This window comes from Salvia hispanica, chromosome 3 (assembly GCF_029641045.1).
Source record: "Salvia hispanica isolate PSC_SH4W2 chromosome 3, Shi_PSC_v1, whole genome shotgun sequence".
Lineage (NCBI taxonomy): Eukaryota > Viridiplantae > Streptophyta > Magnoliopsida > Lamiales > Lamiaceae > Salvia > Salvia hispanica.
The window spans coordinates 37,282,428-37,308,242 of NC_142694.1; the positions used below are offsets into that span (position 1 = coordinate 37,282,428).

At 34.3% G+C, this 25,815-nt stretch overlaps 5 protein-coding genes across 6 annotated transcripts; 1 reads left to right on the plus strand and 4 right to left on the minus strand.

Moving 5' to 3' along the window:
• Positions 1-452: 452 nt before the first annotated feature.
• Positions 453-5,075, plus strand: LOC148930659 (uncharacterized). Its single transcript, XM_089066578.1, has 3 exons — positions 453-847; positions 1,392-1,840; positions 2,470-5,075. The coding sequence occupies exons 1-2, from the start codon at positions 616-618 to the stop codon at positions 1,772-1,774; spliced, it is 615 nt and encodes a 204-aa protein (XP_088922704.1). The 5' UTR covers positions 453-615; the 3' UTR covers positions 1,775-1,840; positions 2,470-5,075.
• A 2,846-nt stretch (positions 5,076-7,921) lies between these two features.
• LOC125209912 (uncharacterized) lies at positions 7,922-8,254 on the minus strand. Its single transcript, XM_048109487.1, has one exon. The coding sequence runs from the start codon at positions 8,252-8,254 to the stop codon at positions 7,922-7,924; it is 333 nt and encodes a 110-aa protein (XP_047965444.1).
• Positions 8,255-11,997: 3,743 nt separating this feature from the next.
• Positions 11,998-15,743, minus strand: LOC125214994 (protein ROLLING AND ERECT LEAF 2-like). The gene is made up of 4 exons (XM_048116258.2): positions 14,431-15,743; positions 14,054-14,229; positions 13,199-13,422; positions 11,998-13,032 (listed from the first exon to the last, which is right to left on the minus strand). The coding sequence occupies exons 1-4, from the start codon at positions 15,422-15,424 to the stop codon at positions 12,240-12,242; spliced, it is 2,187 nt and encodes a 728-aa protein (XP_047972215.1). The 5' UTR covers positions 15,425-15,743; the 3' UTR covers positions 11,998-12,239.
• An 884-nt stretch (positions 15,744-16,627) lies between these two features.
• LOC125212075 (Putative methyltransferase family protein) lies at positions 16,628-19,746 on the minus strand. 2 transcript variants are annotated; one of them, XM_048112112.2, is made up of 9 exons: positions 19,569-19,746; positions 19,337-19,429; positions 19,027-19,100; positions 18,837-18,942; positions 18,637-18,687; positions 18,085-18,235; positions 17,844-17,982; positions 17,277-17,382; positions 16,628-17,203 (listed from the first exon to the last, which is right to left on the minus strand). In XM_048112112.2, exons 1-9 carry the CDS (start codon positions 19,717-19,719, stop codon positions 17,055-17,057), a joined length of 1,020 nt encoding a protein of 339 aa, XP_047968069.1. In that variant the 5' UTR covers positions 19,720-19,746; the 3' UTR covers positions 16,628-17,054. The 2 variants fall into 2 exon arrangements, with proteins under 2 accessions (XP_047968069.1, XP_047968070.1); XM_048112113.2 differs by having other exon boundaries at positions 19,515-19,655.
• Positions 19,747-20,027: 281 nt separating this feature from the next.
• Positions 20,028-22,422, minus strand: LOC125209913 (uncharacterized). Its single transcript, XM_048109490.2, has 6 exons — positions 22,290-22,422; positions 22,067-22,199; positions 21,337-21,440; positions 20,970-21,114; positions 20,782-20,880; positions 20,028-20,689 (listed from the first exon to the last, which is right to left on the minus strand). The coding sequence occupies exons 1-6, from the start codon at positions 22,328-22,330 to the stop codon at positions 20,141-20,143; spliced, it is 1,071 nt and encodes a 356-aa protein (XP_047965447.1). The 5' UTR covers positions 22,331-22,422; the 3' UTR covers positions 20,028-20,140.
• Between the last annotated feature and the right edge of the window lie 3,393 nt (positions 22,423-25,815).

Here is a 25,815-nt window from a genome sequence, read left to right on the forward strand (position 1 = left end):
CATATCTCTCCATCGGTTAGCTTCAATAGCGCCATCGTTTGAGGGACTATCCTGCTGACTCATACTTGGCCAAACCACTTCCCTATTTGTGTGCTTGTACAATCTCCACTTCGTATCAGAAGTCCAGTCCATTAAATATAAAATTTTGCCAAAAAATGGATAGATAGCCTAAAATGAAAAATACATGACTAATTCTCATGAATGGAGGTACATATGAACTACTCCATCTATTTTTTTAAAATAACAACTATTTTTATTTTAGGCCGTTTCTTAAAAATAGAAATTTTGGAATCTTTCTATTTTAGAATATGGACCCTACAATCCTCTAACTCTACTTTCACATCTTTTTCTCATCCTCTCTTACTTTACTCATTTTTCTTTTCCTCTTTCTTACTTTAAATGTTACTATTTTTTGAATACGGACCGAGTAATATATACTAGAGAATTTGTATAGCTTGAAAGCAACGTATTTGGAATCACACTTATTCGAATGTGATAAATGATAATCGATGGATCTAGGAATAGTAATTTGTTCGATTTCATTGCATGAAATAACCGATTCATCCCGCCAATTATTTAATTTAATTTAACCAATATCAATTTGCTAAGACAGAAATGGAGATGGAGAGAGAGGCAAGGAGGAAGAAGATAAAATCACGAGAGATGGATCGCATGGCGTTGATAACGGGTCGGATCCACAATCTGGACACAGCCATATCCAAATCGTCTTCATTTTCCGATATTCGCACAGATGATCTGCCCAAGCACTCGCGCTCCTCCTCTGAACCCGGACGGAGCCATTTGTTCCTCGATCGCGTCCGCTCCCCCAAATTCAATTCAATTCGTTAATTTTAGGTTTTTCATATTAATTCCTATTTCATGCGCCTCCTCCTTCAATTTTGCTCGATGGCGACTGATTTGATGGGTTAAAATTGATAGGGCTCTGTTTTGTGTTTCCTCCTCTCGGTTCAATTAAATGTACGGTTGCTGCATTAATGATTGATATTTGAATTCGTTACTGAGTTTATCAAATTCTGTTTGATGGCGACCGATTTGCATGGGTTAAAATTGATAGGCTCTGTTTTTGTGGTTCCTCATCTGTAATACATGTGAGATTCAGCATTTAAATGTGTAATATTCGGTTCAATTAAGTGTACAATTGCTGAATTAATGATTGATAATTGAATTTGAAACTGAGATTTTCCAGTTGTTCTTCAATTCTGTTTGATGGCGACCGATTTGCTGGTTTAAAATTGATATGCTCTGTTTTGTGTTTCCTCATACGTACTTAATACATGTCAGATTCATCATTTGAAAGTTTAATTGCGGAATTAATGATTGATAGCAGTATTTGAATAGTTGAAACAGAGTTTTTCCAATTGTTGTTCAAGGTGGAGATGGTGATGAGGATGTGCCCAGCACAGACAATGATGAGGATTCCCCCAAACAAAATCCATCCGCATTCCATAGAAGAAACAGATCATCATCGGCGCTGGTGGCCACAAGCGACTCAGTCGATGAAAAGCATGTGAGGAAGCCATTGGAGTATCACCTGAGCTCGGTCACACCAAAGGACATAAACAACAGCATCCTATCCTCAGAGAAGACGCGAGTGATCTGCTCGTTTGTGATAGCAGTCCTCGTAGTCCTGTCTCACATAGACACCGCCCAGAGAGTGGTGAAGTCGAAGAGCCTCATTGCGTATAGGCCTCTGTACACGTTGATGCTGAGTGATCTGTTGATAGTGGCCGCAACGTTGGAGCAATTTTCATAGACTGCAGTTTGTATGTGGCCTCGCTCTCGTGCGTTGATTCTTGCATTGCTTGTCTCATCTCATCAAGTAAGTTCAGTCTTTTGCTGGCATTCAAATTTGGTTTCTATGTATATTCAAAAATTTTGTTTTTATATTCTTAGGGGTAGTTTGGTATGGAAGATAAATAAACAAAACATGATAAGAACATGCATCCGGTCCGGTCCTGTCCTGCACGGCCGCACCTACCAGTTACCAATTTTCTTATTCTATGCTCGATCTGTCATTCCGTTGGTCACTCTAAAGACACTGATAATCCATCTGACGAGAAGTAAACTAACTATGCCAGAAGAAGAACCAAACTACGCATAAACATGTGATTTCTAGGCACAACGACATGATGTCATATGCAATTGCGGAGGTTGAAGTGTGTGGCGTTTTGCACAAAGAAACGGTTTGCTAAAGTTTCGCAAGTGTTTCTTTGTGCATGGCGCCATACGTTTCAACCTCCATTGCCTCATATGTCAACTTGTCGTCGCTGTGCCTAGAACTCACATGCTTCTGCATTATATAGTTCTCCGTCTTTGTTTTATAGTTTAGAAGTTTGTATGTTACTTCAATTTATAATCTGTAAATATTCTATCATCAAATCAATTTCAATTTAAATGGTCTTTATTTAATTACTCCATTAATTATTGTTCCATTTTTATTTTTTGTAGTTTATTTTATATCATGTCATGTTACAACAAAAGAAACATCGAAAGCCAAAAAACCATCGAACCACAACCATACTCAGCAAAACTGGCCGTAATCTGATAGTTTTTGAGCCGGAATCGCAAGTTGGGAACCGGGACCGACTGGTTCTGGGCTGACGGTAACATTATGCCTCCTTCTGATATAACTTATGCTTCACTTTCCTTTGGTATTTGAATACTATGGAGAAAAGGTTATAGAATTCGAATCTCACTAAAGAGATTATTGGTCAAAATTATCCCATTGCACATAGTTTTCCTAATTAATGTGATGGTACTCTCGCACTAAGACATCTTATTTCAAAGAATCCCTCTAAATTAAACCAGACATGGTGAGTATCTCATAATCCACAAATTATGAATCCTTAAACTAAACATGATAGTCACGAAACTTAATAATTGGAATCCTAATTTTAACTAATCCCAAATAAAGCTTATAAATACACGGTACATTTAAAACATGCATGGTGATAACCTAACAAGTTTGTAACCAAATAAACTTAAGATTAAAACACCTAATTAATAACAACAATAACTTGAACCACAACAACAAAACTGAATATGTTTACATTTCACCAATAACCATAAAGACAATAATACAAAAAGTAGTACTCCCTGGTCTCAAACTTCGATGTGGATCCATTTCTCTCTTCTTCTTGTTTTTTTCTTCTTAAGTTTGTGAGAATGTGAACTTTGCCAACTACTACCACTACAAAAAAATGCTAATTACCAAGGGATTTACTGACAACAAAATATCAATCGGAATTTACCCATGGATTACCAAGGGATTTGCCGCTGGTAACTTTCCCGACGTTATTTCCAACGTCTTTGTCACGGACTTTGTCAGTTTATTTTACCAACAAACGATTTCCGTGGGTAAAGCTATTATTTTAATAATCATTAATTTAGGAATTAATTTCCGAGGGAAACATCCGTGGGAAAATTAAAATGCTATATTCCATTTTTAATCATTAATTTATGAATTTAATTTCCGAGGGCCATTATCCGTGGGAAATTAAAATGCACTATTCCGCTTTTTACTTTAACCCTAGCTCTTTCTACCGTTTCGACCGTTTGACTTCCTCAGTTCCGTGAAATAAAAAATTGCTCGGTTCTCCTCCAATCTGTGAAAATTGCTTGGTTCTCTATCTCCAATCTGTGAAAATTGCTCATTTTAACTGTGAGGAAAGAGAGAGAAGAAGAGAGAGATGTCGTTTTTTCCCACACTGATTCGGTGATTTCTCTCTTCTTTTCTGCGGTTTACTTTAGGAATTCTCCACATTTTTCTGCTTTATTTGTGCATTTCTTTCTATCTCTCCAACTCTGTCAATTTTCGTCCATGAGTGTTGGTGTGCATTTTCTCATTCTCTATATTCAACTCTGTCATTCAACTATAGTTTATGCATTTGATTTTTAGTTCAGAATTAGTGTTGATTTTGGGTTAAACTGTGAATGTGAACTACTAGTATACATTGCATTAGAAGGTTGTGGTGTTCACAAACATTTCTCAGTTGACAATAGAATGCCCTTTTTTCATTGCGTTAGTTTATGAAAAACTCTCAAACTAGTAGAATCCATCAAGGCTATGGAAATTATTTCACATTGATGTGACTCTCATCTGCTATATCTCTGCGTTTGATACTTTGATTTGTGGATAGTGGAGAAACTTCTCAGTGGGAAGTAAAAGAGCATATTTGTATGACCTTCATGTTCTAGCGATCTCTGTATGCAGCATTGCTTTGGCCGGGACTTAAAAATTGTGGTGTTTGCATTCATTCTTATTGAGAGTTATTACTGCTAAGAGCTTCTTTATACTATTGTATAAGTTATACTCATTGTTCAGTAGAGCTTCTTTATACTTCTCATGTGTAACCCTTTTTCTGTCCAAATACATTCGGAAGGTTGTCACTGAGGAGGAAAGGACATCGGTAATGATAAGAAGTTATGGAATAATAGCTGCAAAATGCATTAGTACAGTCTATTAGATGAAATATGGAATATACATATTTCACGGAAGAAAAACATTTGCTTCTCCCAAATTCATTTCAAAAGACAAATGTAGTATTCACAAAGATATCACGCAGAAATATGGGTTTAAAAGACCACCATTCCCGTGTAAACTAAATAAACTTGATAGCCGAGTTGGTCTTTTCTAGTTTCATGCTTTGATAAATAAACTCTTTTTGTACTATTGATTATTTGTTGCCGCTAATCATTAACTGTAATTATGTTGGCAAATATTCTTGCTTTTGCTTGCTTTTATTTGAATTCTTTGATGCAACAAAGAATGAATGAGGAGAAAATGTCAGCTGCTTGATCAAATATAGGTGGTTCATTCTATGATTTCTTTTGGTTTTGGTGTTATAAGTTACATGTCAAAATAAATGGACAATGAAGAACAGATATAGTACCATTTTATTTTGTGCTCATCTGCTACTTGCTTATGCTCTATAGTATAGTAGTTGTCTAATGATAATTTGTCGGTGAATCCTAGCAGCAAAGATGGTTTTTTATGATGTTTGTAAGAGAGTAGAGATAGTGCAATTCTTGACTTCATGGTGCTGAAAAGAATACTAAAGTGATGGTCCATTCGAAGTGTTTGTTAATACAGTTTTGTTGGGAAAGTTTGATGCTACTAATGTATGAGGAGTTATCCCTTCTCTACTTGATGATTTGGTATGATTTGACTTAAATTCTTTCTCGTCTAAAACTTGCAATTTGGGTCCTCTTACAGTGTGTGTGGCACTTACTTCACTCATTGTTTTCCACCACAATTTGTTGGATTTGGGGCCTAATACATAAAATCTTATCCTCAATGTGTGGTGCGTGCTTCAGAGAATGTTCATCATACTGCCAATTAGGTAAAGTGAGCCAAAACTAGCATGGTTAGTGTTTGATTAGAGTCTTAATTTTAGACATCATTACAGTTAGCTAAGAGTGGATGAAAACATCAAGTCATTATTAATAAAACTGCAAATCGGTTGAGCATTTAATCCTACAGAACATGCCACCAATTCACCCTCTTTGGTTTTGACAATGGCTCATCACCACTTTTTGATAAAGACACGTCGATGAATAAAAGTTCAGTGGTCCACTCATTATGTCAAGCTAATCTACTTGCAAAAACTGCTTGTCTCTATTTTTCCTCCCTTTTTTTTTGCAATTGTAATTAATTTAGCTGATGTTATATAAAAATACTAATTTTGGAAACAGTAAGATCCAAATTAATTCCAATAAAAAATTCAAAATATAAGAATTATATTTTGGTAACCTTAACAGTGGGATGTCCCAATAGGATATTACATTGCAATGATATTATAAATAACAAATAATATAATTAACATTTTCAGCCACCCACAAAAATTACAAGTTCATCATACATTAAGGTAACATTTTGTCCTAGTTTTCTTATTGGAATTAAAAGTATGGATTGAAAAGGAGTAATGAAATTTCCAATCATTATAAATATTCATCACATTAATGATAGCTTGACTTCTAACAAGACAACTTGCTTTCATATCTGATGCTATGATTTACTATAATTATGAATCTCCTGATTTTCTTGAGTTCCACATGGAAGGTCAAGGTTGTATACAAACATGGATGCAGACAGATAATAAACACATTTATATACTCCTTATTATGTAGTATTATATATGATGCAATATGATCCTATTGAACTAATTAAGCTCATAATTTTCTAATTCAATTAAATGTAGTATATACTCCATATTCTTCACCATAAATTTAATTCCTCCACATGTATTTGTTTGCAAAATTACAACTTTTCTTATTTTTGGCCAAAATGAAACGCGATGTTAATTCCTGCATACAGGATTAAAGACGGCCAACAACTTACAAATTTAATATAAACCCATGTTTAATAATTCTCAATCATTGAAAAGAATTATTAAGACACTAAAAAATTGCAGGGTTTACTTATAGATATCAATACACTTCGAGTCACAAAATTAGTGTTGGTGAAAATACTTACAGCAGATTTACAATATTCGGAAAAAATATTATTAATAGATTACTAATGGAAGCACAATAAGTAAACATATGTATCAGCAGACTTGTCTGTCAGAAAATTGATTGGCGAACATGTGCATCACTAAATATAGTTTTTTTTCCTGTCAATACTTTTTCCAACAGACAAGTCCTCTGGTAATGCAGTTAGTGATTTTGCCGCATTGATTTCTCACAAAGCCGGCCAGTGGTTCAAGGATTTGGATCCCGTGCCGTGGCGTAAAGAACTTTATTCAAAAACTATAACATTAATATAGAACAATACTCTTAGTTTGCTTTGAGTCATATCAGAAAATCCAAATCCGTGATCCAACTATGATTCATCAGAGAATTTATCATTGGCGACCATCCATCTATTAGTAAAACGACTGATATTATCTATCGATAAGCACTATTTTTATTGAAATCTCATATGGTATTTATACTTCACCCACTCCCAACAACCTAAACGGAAAATTAAATTGCATAGTTCAGTAGACAATGAACCAACTTTCAATCACCGAATTCTACGGATTCTTAAAAGGGAAAATTTATAATCACCATTTAAATGGACTAACCAACGAGGTACCACTAATTAATTAATTCGACAAAAAGGGAATCCAATGAGAATAATAGTACTATAAATTTTCCATTACCGTTACCACACAATTAACAATTCAGTTTCAACACAATTTAAGTCAATCGTTTCGGCTGATTTCACTCTCTTGTAATGTTCATTAATTGCAGATCGACCCCTCTGAAATTTAATTAAGCATTCCTAATTGAATTTCTATTATAAAAAAATTAAAAAACATTACTATGAATAAAGATCCAATATCTAATTTGGTTGGTTTATTGTTTACACATTTTTATATCCTTTAAATTCCTTTCGATGAAAAAAAAACTATTAATAAATACGAGATCTTAATGTATAGTTGATTTTAATCAATTATTAACATAGAAATTTCAGTATACAAAAAAGTTTTTAGTGAATTTAGATTTCTTACAATATTTAGTTAACTCTAAAATCTTGCCCCCTAATTAAGATGAATTAAATCCACAAGCGAAAAAAAATTCCCAATCCCAATCCAAACTTTCTCCACATTACGCAAATCTTAGATGATTCAATACTCAATTAATTAATCATTTAAAAACTAACTTAGTTTAATCACATTTTTTCAAATCCAGAAAATGAATGAAAAAGGTATTCAACATACTTTAATCTTGATTCGATCTGTCTGTGTTAAACACTTGCATCAACATCAACACAATGATAAAACGTCAACATGATTCCAAATAATCAAGAAATATCAAATTAAAGCATGTAATACTATAACACAAAAAATACAAGAAAATATAGATTCCCATACCAAACCTTTTTTTTTATTTCTTGGATGGAAAAGTGATGAAACTAAACCATGAATCTAGGGTTATCAAAGATTCTTGATGGAACGGCAAAACGAGCGGAGAAGGATGTCAAAAGAACGTGATGATCATCGGCCGAAAGAGGGCCTTGATCAAAGTTTTGTGAGTAAGAATGTGGATCATAGGTGAACCTCATTGAGTTAGAACAACCAAAGATCCTCTTCTTCTCTTTCCTGAACTTCCTCCAAATCTGCCTCCAAATGGGAGCTTTTGATCTTCTTGGACCAACGTTGTAGTGCGTGAACCGGTCGTATTTCAGGCTCGAGTGGGTTCTGGGCCAGCAGGCATTTTCATGGCTCAACCAGTGCTCTTCATCCATTCTTGAATAGTGTATGTGTGTGTTTTGTGAGTGGGGAATATATAGTGAGTGTGGAGATAGGGATTTAATTTGGCCCTTTTTCTTGTTACTATGTATATGTGATCCTTTGTATTCAATGAATCATATGTTTGGTTGGTTATGTTCAATATAAAGAATGGCACATGCCAACTTTTGAGGGGTAAAATTGACAATTACTCAAGCTCAAATCCATTTTAACCACATGGGAAACTTTGTTTTTGCTTTTATGCTTATCATCTTGAATTCTATAATGAACGTCCTCGTAGTTAGTATTTTCTATATAAATGGATTGTTTTCTATATACGTAGGTGAAGGGTTTTTGGAGTTAACAAACACATTTCATTTAAAATTGTAAATAAAGGGAATCTTGATGTATAATTGTAAAGGCTATTTTACAAAAAATTGTGTATATTTAAGTTTTAATCTATGTGATCTTATTGGGGTCCAATTTTGCTTATTGCAACAGATCAATTAATATTGTGAATGACTAATGGTTAATCAAAATTTGATTTTAAATGTTAACTTCTTTTCTTCCATTTTTATCATTTTTAAGAAAGTTGAAATTGTTCAAAAAAAGAAGAAAGTTGAATTATATAGTATGATTTTGATTTTATCATGTTAATAACAGAATAAATTGTAAATTGACTCATTTGTTGTCAATCATTTATCGAAAGTTGACTCATTTGTTGACGAATTCCTATTTTGATTTTATGAATAAAAAGATGAGTGGAAGTAAATGAGAGGGTGTCTCACCATTGACCAATCATGATATATATAATTATAAATTTTTTAAAAATGATAAAATTGAATGTAGGAAATTTCACTGTTGTAAATTTGTAATCACGACATTACGATACTATTAGACGGCGAGAGAGAGACAGAGGGGAAGGATACTTTGTTCATTTTTATAACAAAAATTAGTATATAAATTAATGTTTCAACCTATGTGACTCTTATTGGTGTCCATTTTGCTTATTGCAACAGAAAAATTAATGTTGAGAATGGTTAATCAAAAATTGGTTTTAAGGTTCATTATTTTCATTTTGACCATTTTTACAAAGGTTGAATTATATGTAAGAATTGTTATGACTTTGATTTTATTACGTTAATTACTTGAATAAATACTAAATTGCATTTGGCAGTAAATTGGCTTTGATTGTTTAGACTATTCATCTCCATTTATGTGCTGGAAAATTTGTTGCCAATCATTTGTTTCGAAAGTTGACTCATTTTTTGACGAATTACTATTTTGGTGCATATATAACTCTTAAAAGGAAAATGTTTTAGAGACATAATGTCTCCAAGCCATAAGGCTATAATGAGGTTAAAATAGTTATTTTATATTGTTTTAGATTTTTATTTAAATTTGTGTTATGTACATATACCACACTACCCTTGTGCATATGAAACATTTATTTGTATTTAAAAATTACTTCCTTAGAAATGTGTATATTTATGGATAGCTTGATTTAAGCAAATATATACTCAAATCTTCTCACCAATCTCTCGTAAATTTCCAAACAGCTTATTAAATAATATTAGTTTATTTAAATTCATTACATAAATATGCTTTTGAATTATTCTTTCTAACTTCACATAATATTAGTTTATTTAAATTTAATTTAATATAATGAATTAACCTTTATTTAAATAATTTATACAATATTTTTTAAATTCTAAACTTATAGGTATTTAATAGTTTTAATACTCAATCTTAATTTTATACTACAAAACATTATTGAATCTGGTAAATTTATAAAATTAATAAATCAATTTAATCGCATGAGTTCTTAGAAACATCAAAATTAAGATTTGAAATTTATACATCTTTTATTTTATATTTTTATTAATGGACAAAATGTTAGGGAACAACGATTTAAATTTATATACTGAAATTAAATTCTTGCATGGTGTCAAAATAATAAATTTTTTTACTATTAGAAAATTATTTAATACTACAAATAAAATAATTTGATGCGAATAATTATTACTATTTCGTTAGATGATAACAATTAGAAATTAAATACTCCCTCCGTCCGCGAATAGGAGTCCCGGTTGGTCATTTTCATCCGTCCGCCATTAGGAGTCCCGGTTAGACATTTTATCTTGGGAGTATAAAAAATGACGTCACTTTTCCCTTAATTTAGAAGCTGCAATTAATTTTAATCCACTTTGATTGCAAATAATAATATAAATGGGTCCCACATTCCACTATCACACACTTAAATTATTACACTCAAACTTTTCTTAAAACTCGCACCCAACTCAACTGGGACTCCTATTCGCGGACGGATGGAGTATATATACACATGTACTCATTTTATGACTTGGAATTTTAATAATTATTTAATACTAATAAAGTAATTAGATGCGAATGATTATTACTATTACGTTGGGCAATAACACTAAGCAATTAAGTATGTATATGCATGTAGTCATTTTAATGACTTAGAATTTTAATAATTATTTAGTACTAATAAAATAATTAGATGTGAATGACTATTACTATTTCGTTGGACGATAACACTAAGAAATTAAGTATGTATATGCATGTAGTCATTTTTATGACTAAGAATTTTAATAATTTTAAATACTAATAATATAATTTGATGGGAATGACTATTACTATACCGTTGGATAATAAGACTAAGAAATTAAGTATGCATGTTTATGTAGTCATTTTTACAACTTAGAATTTTAATAATTACTCCCTCCGTCCCACATTTATAGTCACATTTAGTTAGGGCACGAATTTTAAGGAATTGGTGGAGTGTGTAATTAATAAAGTGAGATGGTGGAATGTGTAATAAATGAAGTGAGATGGAAGAGTGAGATGGTGGAGTGTGTAATAAATGAAGTAAGATAAATAAGTGTGTAATAAATTAAGTGAGTTGGTTGAAGGTGAGTCCCTTGTTGACTTTTTGGTTTTTTATTTTTGTTTTGGTTTATTTTTATGTTGATAATGTCATTTGGGTGTAATTTTAGTGAATAATGAGGTAAAATTTTATGTCCAAATATGGAAAATTCTAAATGTGACTATAAATGTGGGACGAACTTTTATGGCAAAATGTTACTATAAAACTGGGACAGAGGGAGTATTTAATACCACTAAGAAAATAATTTGATGCGAATAATTATTACTATTTCGTTGGATGATAACAATTATAAATTAAGTGCATATACATGTAGTCATTTTTATGACTTAGAATTTTAGTAATTATTTAATACTAATAAAATAATTTAATTCGAATGATTACTACTATTTCGTTGGATGATAATACTAAGAAATTAAGTATGTATATGCATGTAGTCATTTTTATGATGTATGGAGTGAGAAATTAATATATTTAAGATTTATGCAATTGTTTAATCTCGTTAGTTTTGATTGAGTATATTTAGATGATTGAGTATATTTTGATAAAAGAGTGTAATTTGATGAGTTGACTTTTTATATGAATTTGATTAATTATTTAGATAAATGATATAACAAATGAATTGCATTTCCTTTTATAATTTAAAATAAGAGTATATTAGTCCATATAATAATTTGGTTTATGGCAAAGTGACATAGGGGTATTATGGCTTGGAGACATTATGTCTCTAAATCATCACTCTAATTAGAAATACTAAGATGAGTAGAATTAAATAAGCGGTTGTCTCGCCATACACCAATCCTTAAATCAAATTAATTATGACTATATAGCATAATTGAATAAATACATTACTAAACAACAGCAAACAGGTCTTTCATTATAGCAAATAAATTAGCAACACATATTGCATATATATGAATGAATCAACGCACAATACCATCTCTTGGCTATACACTCAAGGAGTAAATAAATAGGATGTAACAATATTCCACAACAAAACACATCTAAGTGGTTAATTATTTGTAAAATACATGAGGAAAAGTTACACGTGCAGGAAGGGAGCTCACAGCAGAAAGAAAGAGGCGAAGTCGTCGTTAGGATACCCCATTCCTGCTGCGCGAATGCGCAATGCCACTCAAATGACTGTACATATCCGAGGAGACGAGAGAAAAATCAGACAGCGCCCTAAAGAGTTCGGGCAATTGGCTCTTCAGACTCATGAGGGACTTATCTCTAACATGAATGCATTGCTTCTGATAATATTCTTCCGCGTCCTCCAATTTCTGCTTTGCAGCTTCAACTGCGAGCTGCCTATCAGCAATGTGATTCTGATCCATTGCCCTCTCTGGATCCATGTCATCAGCGGGTGATCTCTTCTGCATTTGCTTGTTGTACCAACTCTCAAATTCTCGGGTTTTTCTGATGAGGTCCTTTCTGGCTTCTGCACATTTGTTTTTGTAGTCGAGCTCCTCCACTTGATACTGCCATATAGTCTTTATTGTGGCTGCAAAGTTGTTGATGGTCGCTCTTGCTGGCTCATCGGGGAGCTTGTCTAGGTATTCTTGCCAGGCTTGGAGGAGCGTCTGAATAGGGGGGTTTTGAGGTCGGCCGGGAGATGAGACTTTCTCCTTCCAGTTTGTGTCTATTGGAACGAGGTTTAGCTTCAACCAGAAGTTGAGTGCTTTGATATATTCCTTTTGCTGGTCCATGAGTTCACTGAAATTTGTAAACCATTCCTGAACCACACCACCTAACTGGCGCGTGCGCTCATGGTGGTGTTCAGTCGTTTCTTTTGGGGCTTGGGAGATGTCGAGATACCTCAATGCTTGAACAATCTTGGATTGGTTCTCATTGTGTCTTCTGATTGTCTCCCACATTGTAGCCATCCTGAAAAAAATAATTCAGATTGTCAAGTCATCAAGAAAAAAGACGAAAATTTATTTGTCACATTTGATGACAGTCTCACACAACAAAAGCTAGCGACAGTCTCTCATATGAGCATGGACAGACACACAGATCGTTAGTTTCTACAACGAAATGATTGAGAACTCACGCATCAACAAGGGCAACAAGTTTTGGATAGAGTTGTTCATCACGTAGACGATTAATTTCTGAAACAGTGGAATCCATGGACTGCATGTCGACTATATATCTAGTATGCAGATGGCTAACCGATGCCTTCATTCTCTCCAATCCATCTGTGTTTGAACTGCGTTTCTTTAACTTATTCAATGAGGCCACCTTTCTTTGATATTCAAGTTTCATCTGTTCTCCTGCCTATTAATCACCAAACAAAAAGGACAACAAACATTCCAGATTGGATAAAACTTAAAAAAGAAAAATATGTTCTGCTATTTCTACCTGTCTACAAACAGCAAGAATAATTATTATAGAGTTTTTTGCTCAGAGTTTTTGTTTCAGGTTATGCTGTTTAATGCAAGTAATGGCAAGTTATCATTGCACTTTGTATTTAGAATCTAAAATGAGAAAATCATAAATATAAGTTTTATTCCATTGCCAAATACACAAGGCCATGCTACACAACTGCTCCCACATCTTAATGTTTAAACATTAAACAAACAATTTCCTAAGTCAGAGGAATTATCATAAGATTATTGCCATTTACTAAGGACAACAAGCCATGACAAAGCCAATTTCTACACTTGCAAAATAATCTCAACTTGCTGAACTCTGGCAGTTGATTTACATTTAAAAAGGCATCAACCTAGGATGTAAACACATAAGGACCATATCAGGAGAAACCAGTCCAAACCAACATTGATGATCGGAAATAAAAATAAAACTGAACTTCGGCCCGCAAATAAAAACCAGATACTTGTTTCTATAGAAACAATTTTAACAAACTTAATACCTTCAAAATGACAGAAAATTAGTAACAAGATGATACCTTCACTTCATCATAAAGCTTTTTCTCCCATGCCAGCATCTTGTCCAACACTGTTGCATGAGTTTCATGCTCCTCCGAATCAAAATCATCTAATCCATCATCAGGATTTGCCAAACCTCTAAAGGACCGATTCCAAGTAATAACACGCATCACTCTTTCTGAATGATTAATATTCCCTGCCAATGAAGAAACAAATACTTAATACTTGCTTGAATAATTTAGAGTTCATGTTGATAACCAAACCACAACTACGAAGGTGGGAAAACTGTCATCGCTATAAGCTCTTGCAGCAAGAACAAAAAGCCCACAATCATCAAAACAGGAGGACTTTTCTTGTACCAAGAACATTAATTTCCAACTATAGTGACCCTTAATACCTCTTTTATCGGCAAAATTTGAGTGATAATGCAAGCGAGTTGCCTCGAGCATCCGAGAAACATCATGTGCACTTTCAGAAGCCTTAAGAAAACAATCATCAAGATCAACAAATATCTGAACGAGGCTCACGTTAGCCGCGCTCTTTTTCTTTCCCTCAGCCGGAAGAACCACTTGTTTAGCTCTCTTCCCAGCCATTACTGCCGCCATTGCAGCCTCTGGTGGCGGTGGCTGTGGAGGAAGATCACTCACCTTCTCCACCGCCTCTGCTTTGGAAGCAGCCTTCGCTATTTCCTCCATTTCCTTTCTTCTTGCCCTTTCCGCAAGCATATTCCTTTCCATCTCCTGTCTCTCAACACTGTTCTCCTCCACATCCGCTAGCGTCGGTCCTGGAATGCTGTCAGTTCCGAAAAAGTAATCCCAAGACATCGAATTCGAGGGCGGAGGAGGCGGCCGCTGCTGATGCAAAACCTTGTCTTGTGCATCTTCAGGAGGTGAGATTCCACCTCCACCGGCACTCTTACTACTCTTACTACGCCGTTTCAAGCTATGGCTACTCTCCAATTCGTCATCCTCTTCGTTTTCTTCCTCCATTATTGGATCCTCGTGATTGTGATTGTTTCCGGGGCGGGGGATCACGAATTCCGGCATGGTAGCGGCGCGCTGGAGCGGCGAATTGTTTGGGAACGAATCGAGCGGCGGAGGTGGCGGAGGAGCGAAATTCTCGTAAGCGTGAGGCAGGGGAGGGGGCGGAGGCGGGGCGGCACTCCCGATTGCGGCGGAGGGCGAAGCGGCGGCAGTGGAGGAGGGGTAAATTGCCTCGCCCTGGGCGAAGTCGCTGAGGGCGGCGCCGGTATTCTTCAAGGACATGACGTGAGCAGAATGCGCGGCGGCGAACTTGTTCCTCGCCGTGACGGCGCGCTCCATGTACTGCTTGCGCTCCTTGCATCGGTTGACAGTCTCTTCGTTTTCGATCTTCGACTGCGTGCAACCCATTGCGATCTCCGGCGAGTCGAATCACCGCCCAAACACACAAAAAGGCAATGCGGCGTGAAAAAAGGCTGAAATTGGGGAGGAGATTGGGGGTTTTATGGATGCAGATCAACTGTTTGCGCTTTTTCCCCCTCTTTTTTTTTTCCAGTAGAGCGAATCAAAATTGGGATGAGTGTGAAGACGAAGCAAAGGAGAGCACAGGAAACGACGACGTTGGAGTGGAATAAAGCAGTGAAAAAAGAAGTGGAATAAAGCAGTAATTTTTCAGTTAATAAACAAATCTGAGCTCCGGCAGACTCCGCCGTAGTAATCTCTGTTTATTACTGTAATTAGGAGTAATTAATTGTGTAATCTAACATACCATGACATTTATGATTCCTTCTTTATAAATGGCATAATCTAAATTGAGGCGAATCCTATGCACTTTCAATGTGATCCATTTGACACTTAATAATGAGTCATCATTGAAATGGAGTAATGTTTTAGGCATGTTGTAAAATACTTATGTAAAATGTTAAAAGTAATTTTACATTTTACTTCATTAGTTCTTTTAAATTTAAAAAGATGTCTATATGACTAATTTCATACGTATCAGTCATTGAACTAGAGAAATTATTTTTGTTAATATAATAACCGGCCTATAATAATAAACGTAGACGCAAATTTTCAATAATAGGAATGACTAGTATATAGATATGTACTCCCTTTTAAACCGTGTTAGTCGCAAAATTTAGAGGGTAGTGTGAATTAGTAATAAAATAGATAAATAATTAAATGTACTTATGATATAGTAACTATATTAGTTAAACAAATCAGCCTAACTCTAAGATTAGGTGATGGTGGATTAATACCAAAAATGGATAAATAATTAAATGTATAATTTATGATACATTAGATTAGTAATTAGTTAAACTAATCAGCCTAGTTTTAAGATTGGCCAATTTTGATATTGTTTAATCTCTTGAGGGTTAGTTTATTTAACATCATAATTATTATTATTATCCTATTAATTTAATATATCAAATATTATCACCTAATTTTGATATACAATTAGCTTATAGTGGGACCGAAGGAGTATTTGATATTGAATTAAAAAAATTTTGATTTGGTATTTTAAAGATTTTTATATAATTTATACAATTTGAATTTTTTTTTGATTGGATCGGATTTTACAGTACGGATTACATATTTTCAGACGATTCAAGCTATAGATAATATTCATTTTCCATAAAATTTTGAATTTTTCAGATTGGATCCAACAAGGAAAATTTTCGATTCGGAATCTGAATGCTCACTCCTACATTCTAGTCTCTTCGTATCATTCCCTTCTCCATTCTATATAGTATTACAACATTTCCTCCATAGCAACTCCTCACTGTCAGATATGATTGTGGCCATTCCCTCCTTCAATTCCAATCTCTTTTTAAGACAAAAGTTCAGAGGCAAGCAAACAAAAAAAGTTGAGGCATCAATGTCCGTCTGATGCTGAAATAAAGTGACTTTTTGAGCCGACCTTCTAAGGCTTGCATGTGACAGCCACAACCCACCATTTCTCTATTATGCTTTTCTATAACATGCCAAGCTTTCTAGGAATAGAAAAGCAAGTGTGACATGATAGAATTACCAGATAGATTCAACGCTTGGGCCCAGCATATCTAATCTTCCAAATCTCTACGTCGTTTCCCCGTTCGTACTCATGAACGTACTGAGGAATCTCTTCCAGGTTTATCGGCCTACCGACAAATCTCTGTGGAAATTCATTTTCAAGAGCATCCCCCTCCTCTGCATCAACAATCACAAAGTGAGAATTTCGGGTTGATGAGTGGGGCGGAAGAGGATAGAAAACGACACTCACCTTCCTCGACTTTAAGATAACTTCGAAAGTGTGAGTAGCCATTTGCAACAACATCAAGATCATCGATGGAGAAGTTGTATCGCTTCTCCAGAGCAAGGAATAGCACCTATATAATATATTCAGTCAATTTTCATATAGGCCTCAGAAACTCCAGTATACAAAGTTTGGTACTACTAATTTTAAAATTAAGAGAAACAAATGTCACTCATCAACAGATATAATCATATTGGTGCGAATAATAATCTGAAACATGTTCATGATAATAGCTTAACGTAACACATTTCAGTATTATTTATCTTTCCTGAGTCAACCTCATTTCTAATGCACAAAAACATTTTGAAACAAACAGTTACATTCTAATCTGAACTCAGAGATTATACCTGAAACGTTAGTATTAGAGAATTTCAGATTTTGAATTTAGAGGATTTCTTTTATTATAAAATAACCTCCGTTTCAGGAAGTCATCTAGAATCAAGAGGCTCGTCATCTTACTGCTTATGAATAAAAACAATGACTACAGTTGCTATATGACCTTCTGAAACGGCGATTCCCCACAGTTCAGTTTACCTTTTCTGAACTACTGGATATGATTGCTTCTAAACAACTGAAGAAGGCATCAGTTAAGTCGTCACTGTAGATAACATCAGCAGCTAAGAGCAAAGAAGCACTCTGAAGCTTTTCCAGCTCTGATGAGATCCAATCAAAGCTGCACAAGATAAGTCATTTGCTTTATGAGATAATAATAAAATCAGTTTAGATGGACGATCCTCACAATTCCATTAAACTTTCAAATATAACTGCTTGCTACCTCTGTTTAGATGGAGGATCTACCACAACCACTGGTGGCCAGGGATGGTTCCAATCCAGTTCACGTACATAGATAGAAGCCTCGTGGTGGAAGTTTCCAGCATTAAGATTAACATTCTTGGCACAGTTTTCAAGTACTTCATCACCCTTATCTATAATAAAGAGGTAAGGACAGTTTATCAACAAAACACATCCAAAACATTTATAAATGCCACCAAGAATGTGACACAAAAACCTAATGAGTCCGAGCCATCTCACATGTATAATTTCTATTCCATTCTAAACATAAGGCAACTACACATCTTCTCCACTACTCATTTCACCTTGAGCAGTACTACTTAGCTATATATACAACCAACCTTTACTCCCCCCCTTCATTAAATTTAAATGACATCATCAGTACGTGAAAATGTGAGTACCAGAAAACAGGCAGAGAGCACACAGTCTAGTCGCTTATATCATGTCAATATTCTTAATCCTCAGTCCAATGTAAAGAACAGATGCCATAGGAAAGAAACAGGTTACTTTTGTAAGTTCAGTTCAAGTCTCATACCAGTTATGAATACAGTATTAGCAGCACGGGCAAGTAACATTCCGACTAACCCTGACAAAGAAACGCAAGAAAGTTCAGTCAAACAAGTAGCAATATCATCTCCTTATCCAACATCCAACTCACATTCAGAGATGGTCCTGCAAACAAGACAAGCACAGTACTCTCCACAACTCACCAAAACTAAGCATAAGAAACTTTACCAGTGCCAGAACCAAGCTCGATTGCAACAACCCCATCAAAACCGGATGACTTATTATATGTCATATGCAGCACAAAGTCAGCTAGAACCAATTCTGCTCTCCAAACCTAAATTACGAGAAACTCGTATCAGAACGACATAGAAAACATTCGAGCAACATATATCTGTGAAGATGGCAATGGCTTTGTAACCTGGAGCCCAACTCTTGGTATTGAAGAAGTGATGCTATGCTGTATAAAGATAACAAAAGAATCCTTCAAAGGTTCTGCAAATTAAAGACCAAATTAACACAATCAATTTCATAGCCACCTCTGTTCTTTTACCTATCAGTTAATTATTCTGGCTATGGCTGCAAAATCTTCAACAGCATAATAATCTCGGATTCTCGATATTATAGAGGTCGTGTGATTGCATTGCTTAAGCATAAAAGAGTCGGTAAAATGAACTAAAAATTACAGTCAAGAACTAAAAAAACGTAGAGAGAGACTGGAGAAAGCGTACTCCGTCTTCGAGTTACAACCAAATCTCCATCTCCATCAACTTCATAGACTTTCCCACGCACTAAATTCATACGATCGTCAATCTCTTCAACTTCTGCATAATTGCAAAAAGAATCAAAAAGGAAAAAAACGCTCAATCAACATAGTTGCAATAAAATTGAAATTTTAAGATGCACCACCTTGTTATCCTATTTAACAGAACAAATTGAAGAGAAGCTTAGAAAAACCCTAACGAGGTGGAAGAGAGATGGTGAAGCGGGAAATGTGAGGGCCAGAGTGATTCGGTGGGCACCCCAGGTGAACCTCACTCATTACTTGCTCCTCCTCTAAATCGCCGCCTTCTTCCGCCGCTACCGGCGGCGCTACGCTTTCTCCGCCTTCCATTTTGTTTTCTGTTTCTTTCTTCTTCTTTTTTTTCCTTTGCTTTTATAATTAGTTTAAAATTTAATTATGAATTTAGATTTATTCATTAATTTCATATCAGAACTCAGTTATTATAATTTTTTTTCAATTGACTAATTAAATTAAGAATTAAGACCATTATTAATCTCCAAACACATACTTTTAACATAAAGTTACCAATACAAACTAGAGAAGAAACATAAAACCTTATGAAAACATATTTCATCTAAAAAAATTGTTCTGATTGAGGGTGCCAACATGTTAAAAATGTTATAATAGATCCAAAAAATTCATAAATGAATATGAAAGATGAACAAGGTGAATGAGATATATCACCAAAACCTTAATCCTCAAACAAGAAAGAATGATATGAATGCTTCACACACTATATTATTATGCAGGCTCATTTTTCTCTAAAAGCAGCAAGCCGAGCCACAAATTCATCGTAGTCGGGCAGCTTGGGGTGCACATGAACGTTGGCATTCATTAGGTCCGGATGGCATGATGCAGCCCGAGGATGCTTCGTAGGATCAGTCTCCGTAGGACCCATTGGCTCGACGGGAAGAGACGATGCTCTGGTTGGACCATCTTGACTCCTTAGCTTTGCCTCTTGTTCTGATTTGTCGGTTCTCTTTGATCCCTTTTTCATACTGTAGTGCCTTAGAAGCCTGTCCATCGTCTTCTCTTCTTCGTCTCTATGGCCGCCACCACCATTAAAGAATCTCAAGGTCCTTCGACCTTGTGCCACGTTTTCTATGTTCACCACCTTCTCATTCTCATCACCTACAGCAACCTCCTGCGCTGGTGGACGTTTAATGAGTCTTGTCCTTGCTGATTTCCCCATCGGCTTATTACCTGTAAGTGCATTGTCAACCACACTCTCGTCTTCATCATCCTCCTTGGGCGCTGCTGCCTCCTTAGGCTTCGCAGCTGTCCTAACTTTATCCACACTCTGCAACCGAGTCGGGATTTCACCAAAGAGAGATGGTTAGGTTTCAAATCTTAAAAATGCAGCACAATCACAGATGCATAAAGCAATGATACCTTATCATATGCATTTAAGCCAGATTCTGCAGCTATTTCTTGCAATAACTGAAGCTTCATATCATTTGAGGGAGGATCCGCCTTCAACATCTCAGTGAACTAAACAAAAACACATCCAGTTTTACTTTGCTGAGTAAAGAAAGACTGTTAAATGTTGAACCAGATATGAATAAGCCATCTGTGGATACCTGTTTGTTGACGTAATAGTCCAGGGACTTCCCGTATTTCTCAGAAAACATCGTCCTCAGCTCACGCAGCTCTGGCAGATCAGCAAATCTTGCTGCTGCAAACGCCAACGATGCTGCAGCTTCTCTGCACTCTTTGGGGCATTCACTGCTCAGAATGATCCGTTATTCAGTTCCGAGATATATTTTGATATTCTAGAAAGCCTCAAAGTTGGAATTAAGGCTATGAGAGAAGTAAGAAAATCATTTGTCAGAAGAGATGTTCACAATACTCATTTTTCATGGAGTAATCCTATCATCTTTCTGCTCATAGAAACTTAGAAATTTCTATAGAAGAACATGTGGCTTATCGGCATTTCACTAATCGTACCTCTGTTTGTTCATGGCAGGAAGATTATCCGAGAGATGTTCACAGTACTGATCGATTAACTTGTAACACTGAGACTTGTTCATATCAGCAAGAAGCCCTTCAGCCTATTTACACGTCGAAAACAGCTCTATCAATAATAAGAACGTCTATGTAAATTGACATATCGATCATTCATTATTAAGATTAGGAACATAATCTCACATAATGTAGTCGCATAATGTTGTCACAACCAACAACTACTAAGAAAAATCAGTGTCCTTATCAGTTATCCCAAAACTAACTTATGATTATGGACAAGTTAAACAATGAGCTTTGTACATAAAAAGTGGATCAAACCTTAAACCAAATCCAGTTACTTGATCAAGGGAGTTGCCATCACATTTTTCAATTTTTCTCACAGAAAACCCATGTTAAATTCCCATCATCTAAAGCAATTCATATCACCATGCAACACACTTTTCTGCACAACAAACTCTCCAACAGCCACACTTGCAACCGAATCCTCCAAAAGTTGCAAATCCCTTAAATTACTCGGAAGAATGGCATAACATAATGTATTTGGGGAAATATTCAACAATTAAGATCATAGTGACTGAAATAGGAAATTTCTTTGAGAATTTCTTTCAAGATTGTAGCTCAAAAAGCATCATCAGTCAGAATCCAGGATGATGCAAATAAATAAACAAAATCAAAGCTACTAAACAGAGAGAGAGAGAGAGAAAGAGATTACTCTGTTAAAGGCGATAGTATCCAATCCATTTCGAAGCAGATCAGCAACATCATTCCTCAGATATTTCTGTGTTGCATTTCTCTTTTTCGTTATAATCTCGATTCGTGCCCGTGTCAGCTTAATATCCGACTTGCTACATTTTCCAAGAAGAAAAAAACCCAAAAATTTGTATCAGAAAATGCACACAAACACAAACCAAAATTGCCATGAAAAATGATCTTACCATTTGGAAGAAAACTTGCTTTTCAACAATCCGTCAAACATTGTGATACGATTGGAAAAGGGATTGGTTGAAGAAACGTTAATTTGTAGTAGGGCATGAATAATTGAGATTCAAGAGCTGGAGAGAAAAGAAAAGAAGGTGAATGGACGAAGAAGAAAACAAAAGGGTTTTTCATGCAATCAAAATTCGGAATTTTTGGCGCAAATAATTCGCTTAAAAGAGCTACTTTTACATTTGTGTATCGTCTCATTCTGCAACTCTTTTTTGTTATTTCTCCTTAATCTCTACTTAATTTCTAACTTTCTAGGGTTAATTGCTAACAAAGATATTGATGTTTTCAACACTTTTTATAATTTGTTGCAATAATACGGGACCATGATTGTTAGATACGTAAATTCATTATTCATATTTTGGTACAATGGGCTATTTTAAAATTGGAAAAATATGATTATTAGTTATAGATGGAGGGAATATATGTGACATGAGAATCGTTGTCGAAAATAATATTGTCGAAATATATTGAACATGCATGTTTTATATAAAAGAAAAAGATGTTATTCTTGTAATGGTCAAAAACTTAACTCGTACTCCTATCTAAGTTAATTTAGTTTTAGCAATTAGCATGTTAAAATTTAAATACAATGGAATTTAAAACTACCAAAACGATGGTTAGTTACAAATCTTCTTAAATGACAAATTAAAGTGCTGCTTATATACGTGGTGCACTATATTTATATGTTACAGGTAAATTGGAGTAATACTTTTGCACGGTTATAAGGAAATGGTTGTGACTTGTGAGTACTTATAAGTTTTACGAAATTGTATTACATTAGTGAAAAATAACAATGTCAGTTTGAAGTTTGTTACTAACCTTGGTTACACGAATGACATTGGTACAGATAACACTCACTAAATCTACATTGAAAATTTTTTTTATTGTTGACTACTTTTCTTCTTTTTACATGACATTAAACATACAATAATGAGAAAATCTTGGTATGTTATGTACTGGAAATTAATATCCTTGAGATGCTAATATTGGTAATACACTGAATTTTGTCCCAAAAGAGTTCGAATTGATAATACTATATCTTTAAGAAATATTTCGAGAAAATGTGTTATTATAAGAAGCACAATTGACTGGAATTCATTCATTATAGTAATAAATAAAATCTTTAAACTTATAAACGACGGTTTGTGTTAAAATGACAACACCTCTTAAAGTGACATCGTGTCATCACTTATACAATAATATTATAAACGCTATACAACAATTGGATTTTGTTGGCCGAGAAAAATTGTTGTATAGTGTACAACATATTGTTGGCCGTCTTTTTAAGTTTTTTTTTTTTACCACGTGACAATTTATTATTCGTCCACATATATAAATGATTGGCTAGGAATGGTGGTATGATGTTATTTTAAAAGGTGGCACCTAACACTCCCCTATGGGATAAAAACAATATTAATTAATTAGACTAAGCAACAAGCTTAAATGAATTAATGGCAGTGTCATCAAATTAAAGAGGAAGTCAAAATAGGAATAAATTAGTAACAGACGATATCATTAAATGGCAGTGCCATCAAAACCGGACCTGATAAAATTATGGCCAATTTTAACAAAGGAAATTATCCATAAAAACAATTGATTTGCTGGCCATAAACTAAAGGCCTATAAATAAGAATGGAATGCAGTGACAAGAAATTAATTATAAAGAAGATTAAGCATCCAGTAAGAGAGGATTATTAGGATCAAAGAAGATGTTGGAGTGCAATAGTATGCGTAAGGTAGTTGTTATTGCGGTTTTGATGCTAATATGTGCAGGGTGTGCACAGGCTTCTTTCGGCAAATGCTACCGTAATTGCTATGAAAGATGCCAGGCTGCGAGCAAAGAGGTAACATCGTGCATCACAAAATGCATTTTCAAATGCATAGGCAAGTCAACCAATTCTTGCAATGTCCAGTGTGCCGCTGATCGCTGCTCTCGCTTCGGAAATTGTAAGATTACCTTTTTGCCCTTGCTCCGAGCTTTAGTATTTGTGAGTGTTGAGTGTGTAAACATAAAATTCGTAAATATTTGCTTGATGTGTTATTCTTCTCCTATGCAAAACTGACTTTTATAAAGACATAATAAAATTCACCTCAGTTATGATTTAGGTTGTCATTTGTAGGTTGATGTGAAGAAACTTTTTTTGGTAATATTAGAAGTATTTTGGTTTGTGTTTTTTAAGGTTGTAAGTTTAATTTTTTAAAATGAACTCTATCAAATTTATTGGTGATGTATAGGTATGTTTAAGTTTTTCTAGTGAACCATATCAAGTTTTATAGGAGATGTATAGGTTTATTTCAGGGTGCTGTAAATAGATTTGTAGATATAAATAATTTATTTTTTTGAGAGATATTAATTTAAATGACCAAATGCAGATGCAGATAAAGTGGAGGATTGCGTCAATAAGTGTGACAACAATAGTTGTACTACTCATTAGATTACTTTAAATAAATGTAATTCCTATAATATTCCATTTATATCGTTGATCCTTCAAGATTTGTGAGTTTGCTTTGTGCTATCTATATCAGAATTGTGAAAGTTAAACTTATTAATGTATTAATTATTTATTAATTGGCTGTTTTTTTGGCGGGCGTAGTCAGAATATTTTGTTCATGATATTCCAACTTTAGAAAAATAGCAAAACCAAATTGGAACAATTTATTTAGCATTAAACATCCATAAATAAAAGATGATATAAATCAAACCTTTTTTGCAAGTCTTCGTCACCTTCCAAATAACTGATGCACTGGTGGATCCAGAAATTTCGATTCAGGGACATGATATAGACATATAATACTCTTATTTTACATAAATTATTTGTTAAAAGTTTAATTTATTTTTTAAAACTTTGTTAGTAGTAATAATTATACAACCATAGGAATAGTAGAAAAGGAGAAAGAAAAAAGGAAAAGTGAAAAAAAAAAGAATTGTAGAAATGAGCAAACAGTGAAATAACATTAAAAATATTAACTGATCCCTAATTTGACAATGGTTATACGGCGGCAATACACCAACAGACCATTTGTCCGAAATATGGCTCAACATGTACTTAATGATTCAATATTTGGGGTACAATGGTACCCTGTTATTTGTTGGATCCGCCACTAAACTGAAGAGCAATATTTTTCGATCTCAGTGGATAGTCAGAACTCATAAGTATAATTTTGTTTTTTTTTGCAATTTTAAGTAAAGAATCGTGATGCAAAACGCATCATAAAAACCATTTTTTTAGTTTATAGAATAAAATATTACATTCAAATCCAAAATCAAGCTTGCATTTCAAAATTAATTCAAGGAAACTTAAGCCTAAGTAATTAATTTAATTTATCCTTAATAATTAATTAATCTTTATTCAAAAATTAATTATAATTATAAGAACCGAATAACTTAATTCCTTCAAGAGTTAATAACTTATTACTTTAGCCTAACCATTAAATTAGGCTAAGTCATCTTTTATTCTAAGAGTCCAACCCACT

Coding starts and splice junctions, on each gene's coding strand:
- LOC125209912 (XM_048109487.1), bottom strand. CDS start 8,254: ATGGATGAAGAGCACTGGTTGAGCCATGAAAATGCCTGCTGGCCCAGA.
- LOC148930659 (XM_089066578.1), top strand. CDS start 616: ATGGAGATGGAGAGAGAGGCAAGGAGGAAGAAGATAAAATCACGAGAG. Junction 848..1,391: donor CAAATTCAATTCAATTCGTT/AATTTTAGGTTT, acceptor TTGTTGTTCAAG/GTGGAGATGGTGATGAGGAT.
- LOC125209913 (XM_048109490.2), bottom strand. CDS start 22,330: ATGTTTGACGGATTGTTGAAAAGCAAGTTTTCTTCCAAATG. Junction 22,200..22,289: donor AGCAAGTTTTCTTCCAAATG/GTAAGATCATTT, acceptor TGGAAAATGTAG/CAAGTCGGATATTAAGCTGA. Junction 21,115..21,336: donor CCTGCCATGAACAAACAGAG/GTACGATTAGTG, acceptor CATTCTGAGCAG/TGAATGCCCCAAAGAGTGCA.
- LOC125212075 (XM_048112112.2), bottom strand. CDS start 19,719: ATGGAAGGCGGAGAAAGCGTAGCGCCGCCGGTAGCGGCGGAAGAAGGC. Junction 19,101..19,336: donor GGTTGTAACTCGAAGACGGA/GTACGCTTTCTC, acceptor TTTAATTTGCAG/AACCTTTGAAGGATTCTTTT. Junction 18,688..18,836: donor CGAGCTTGGTTCTGGCACTG/GTAAAGTTTCTT, acceptor TTTCTTTGTCAG/GGTTAGTCGGAATGTTACTT.
- LOC125214994 (XM_048116258.2), bottom strand. CDS start 15,424: ATGGGTTGCACGCAGTCGAAGATCGAAAACGAAGAGACTGTCAACCGA. Junction 13,423..14,053: donor AGCTTTATGATGAAGTGAAG/GTATCATCTTGT, acceptor GGTGATTAATAG/GCAGGAGAACAGATGAAACT. Junction 13,033..13,198: donor CTTGTTGCCCTTGTTGATGC/GTGAGTTCTCAA, acceptor TATTTTTTTCAG/GATGGCTACAATGTGGGAGA.